Source organism: Procambarus clarkii, chromosome 39 (genome assembly GCF_040958095.1).
Source record: "Procambarus clarkii isolate CNS0578487 chromosome 39, FALCON_Pclarkii_2.0, whole genome shotgun sequence".
In the NCBI taxonomy this organism is placed as follows: Eukaryota; Metazoa; Arthropoda; class Malacostraca; order Decapoda; family Cambaridae; genus Procambarus; species Procambarus clarkii.
In genome coordinates, this window is record NC_091188.1 from 12,577,139 (window position 1) to 12,581,047 (window position 3,909).

The 3,909-nt window shown below is 52.4% G+C and overlaps 1 protein-coding gene across 1 annotated transcript; it reads right to left on the reverse strand.

Annotated features, from left to right (window-relative positions):
* Positions 1-1,061: 1,061 nt before the first annotated feature.
* On the reverse strand, positions 1,062-2,036 carry LOC138372537 (rhoGEF domain-containing protein gxcI-like). Its single transcript, XM_069338008.1, has one exon. The coding sequence runs from the start codon at positions 2,034-2,036 to the stop codon at positions 1,062-1,064; it is 975 nt and encodes a 324-aa protein (XP_069194109.1).
* Positions 2,037-3,909: the final 1,873 nt, after the last annotated feature.

Below are 3,909 nucleotides of genomic sequence, written 5' to 3' on the forward strand. Positions count from 1 at the left end.
ATCTCACACCCTACAACCATCCAACCATCTCACACCCTACAACCATCCAACCACCTCACACCCTACAACCATCCAACCACCCCACACCCTATAACCATCCAACAACCCCACACCCTATAACCATCCAACCACCCCACACCCTACAACCATCCAACCATCTCACACCCTACAACCATCCAACCACCCCACACCCTACAACCATCCAACCATCTCACACCCTACAACCATCCAACCACCCCACACCCTACAACCATCCAACCATCTCACACCCTACAACCATCCAACCACCCAACACCCTACAACCATCCAACCACCCCACACCCTACAACCATCCAACCACCCCACACCCTACAACCATCCAACCACCCCACACCCTACAACCATCCAACCACCTCACACCCTACTACCATCCATCCACCCCACACCCTACAACCATCCAACCATCTCACACCGTACAACCATCCAACCACTCCACACCCTACAACCATCCAACCACCTCACACCCTACAACCATCCATCCACCCCACACCATACAACCATCCAACCACCCCTCAACCATCTAACCATCCCACAATCATACAACCTCCCCTACCCTACAACCACTCCACACCCGACAACCATCCAACCACTCCACACCCTACAACCATCCACCCACCCCACACCTATAAAAACCACCACCACGCCCCTCCAAGCCGCACATCCAAGCCGTCGCCCCCTGCCCCCAAGAAGCCATAAAGCCAGCTGATTACAAAGCCTTGCACCAGATTCCTCCAGCGTGCAGCGTGCGCCATGTTTTATAAAGTCAGTGTCATGAAGCAGCATCATAAATCCGACCAAGCGCATCATTACTGCTTACGGGCCGCCATTGCTCGTGGTTCCCGCCCTCTTGCTTGCCCCCCTTCTCTCTCTCTCTCTCTCTCTCTCTCTCTCTCTCTCTCTCTCTCTCTCTCTCTCTCTCTCTCTCTCTCTCTCTCTCTCTCTCTCTCTCTTTCGCCTCCAGCCCACAGTTGGCTAAATACCAGGTTGGTGAGATACAAAAAATTTCTTGTTTGTTCACTTGTTCACAAAAGCGCGGTGATCTCAGGCAGTCGCTGGAGAATGACTGGTAGTGGTGGTTCCAGGAGTCGCTGGAGTTTGATTGGTAGTGGTGGTTCCAGAAGTCGCTGGAGTCTGATTGGTAGTGTGGTTCCAGGAGTCGCTGGGTTCTGATTGGTAGTGGTGGTTCCAGAAGTCGCTGGAGTTTGATTGGTAGTGGTGGTTCCAGGAGTCGCTGGAGTCTGATTGGTTGTGACGGTTCCAGGAGTCGCTGGAGTCTGATTGGTAGTGGTGGTTCCAGGAGTCACTGGAGTCTGATTGGTAGTGGTGGTTCCAGGAGTCGCTGGAGTCTGATTGGTAGTGTGGTTCCAGGAGTCGCTGGAGTCTGATTGGTAGTGGTGGTTCCAGGAGTCGCTGGAGTTTGATTGGTAGTGGTGGTTCCAGGAGTCGCTGGAGTCTGATTGGTTGTGACGGTTCCAGGAGTCGCTGGAGTCTGATTGGTAGTGTGGTTCCAGGAGTCGCTGGAGTTTGATTGGTAGTGGTGGTTCCAGGAGTCGCTGGAGTCTGATTGGTTGTGACGGTTCCAGGAGTCGCTGGAGTCTGATTGGTAGTGGTGGTTCCAGGAGTCGCTGGAGTCTGATTGGTTGTGGTGGTTCCAGGAGTCGCTGGAGTCTGAGTGGTTGTGGGGGTTCCAGGAGTCGCTGGAGTCTGATTGGTTGTGACGGTTCCAGGAGTCGCTGGAGTCTGATTGGTAGTGGTGGTTCCAGGAGTCGCTGGAGTCTGATTGGTTGTGGTGGTTCCAGGAGTCGCTGGAGTCTGAGTGGTTGTGGGGGTTCCAGGAGTCGCTGGAGTCTGATTGGTAGCGGTGGTTCCAGGAGTCGCTTAGGACTGGTGGAGAGGTTGTCCCTGGAAACGCTGAAAACTGAATGGTTGCGGTCGTCCGAAGAGTCTCTGAAGACTGTTATCAACAGCTGAAGACTGACTGGTAGCAACTGTACCATTAGTTGCTGAAGGTTGACCGGTTGTTGTGGTCCCAGGATCGCTGAAGACTGACTGGTAACTGCTCCAGAAGTCGTTGAAGACTGACTGGTAACTGCTCCAGAAGTCGTTGAAGACTGACTGATAGTGTTCTCCAGGAGTCACTGTAGGCTGACTGATATCATGCTTCAGGAGTCGTCGAAGGCTGATTGATGTTGTGCTTCAGGAGTCGTCGAAGGCTGACTGATATCATGCTTCAGGAGTCGTCGAAGGCTGACTGATATCGTGCTTCAGGAGTCGTCGAAGGCTGACTGATATCGTGCTTCAGGAGTCGTTGAAGGCTGACTGGTTGTGGTGTCCCAGGAGTCGTTGAAGACTAACTGGCGGGTGACGAAGTCGAGCTGTGTGAATCTGGTAATTTCATCCCCGGACAATTCCCCCCAGATAAGACAAACTGCCAGTCTTTGATGATCATCTGTCGTGGTAGTTAGCTCACTGGACGCACCGATGATTATCTCAGGTGAGCTATTAGCAAAATTATAGACGTTATGGGTCCTTCCAGGGGATAACTTACTTCAATAGCCTAGCTGCAGGGTCCTCAACCCGTGGGTATATGAGGCTGGGCAGAGGCGCCTGGCCCCTGAGAGGGCAAGTGCATGTCCACTCAATAGATAATTCCTGCTGATATCATCACAAGTGGAGAGCGTAAAGACCGCCAATGGCAAAGTTGAACGGTGATTGGCCAGTGGATCGTGACTGGTCCCGCCCAGTCAGCCAATAGTGGCAGGGCTTCATGCTCCCACGCACTCCGCCGCACCACCTTATTCACTGTTATCAACAGTTTTCAGCTATGCGGTCAATATTTTCATGAGTTGTATCCTCTGCGTCCAGCCGTATTGTCTGCCGGCGGCTGGCTGACTTTGTCCCCTCCCCCCACCCCCCAAAAAAAGAAAAAGAAATATACAGTACACAAAAGAGGTTGGTTTATTTTGACATCCAGGAAGAAATCTCATTGACCTTTCCCATGTATTGCTTGACTACAGAGCCGGTCGTGCCTTCTGTATTCTTGGAAAAAAGTAGAACAAAAAATAGAGGTAAATCCCATCACGTTACGAGACATCACCCGGACGAGCGACATCGTTCACTACTCCCCGCACTGCTCCAAAAAATAAAATGCATAGTAATGGAGGCGCGGCAATAAAAGCCATTCCCTGGACGTCACGACTAAAATGGCCCCCCAAGAGCCGCATTTCATGAAAATTGTAGCGGAGGTAGAGCACGGAGCGCGCTGATAGGCCGCCGTCGTGCGGGGGGGAGGCGGGGCGGGTCCCAATAAATTCTCTTACCACGATAAAACACCCAACCTCCTCCTTCCCTCTTTTCCTCTTCTCCTCCTCCTCCTGCTTCTCTCTTCCCTCACATCCTGCCTGAACCTTACGACCAGGACGAAGATACCTCCCGACTCCTCTCGACGTAGGTCAGGAAAAAGAACTCCTTGATCCTGAGAATGTTACAATTAGTGGAGTTTACCCTGTTCCTCGGGTCACTACGCAACACGGTCACAACTCCATACTGCTTTTAAGGCCATGGCTCTAATTACCGGACCATCGGTAATTGGCCTTTATCGACGTGCGGTATTTCTCGTGCTCACGCCCACACGCCCACGCCGAATGCAGCGCCACGCACGCACGCACGGCCAGCAGGAGGGAGGGAGGGGGTGATTTACCGCTGTAAATAAGGCGTCTGAGGGAGAGCGTGGGAAAGGGGCAGCCTCTGACCCTATCCAAAGGAAGCCACCACGATATAATTCCCCGCATTTGTTTTCGATCGAGACTTATAATAAATATTACCTGTGTTGAGGAGGCCGCAGACTATTATTAGCTGGGATGGAAGAAC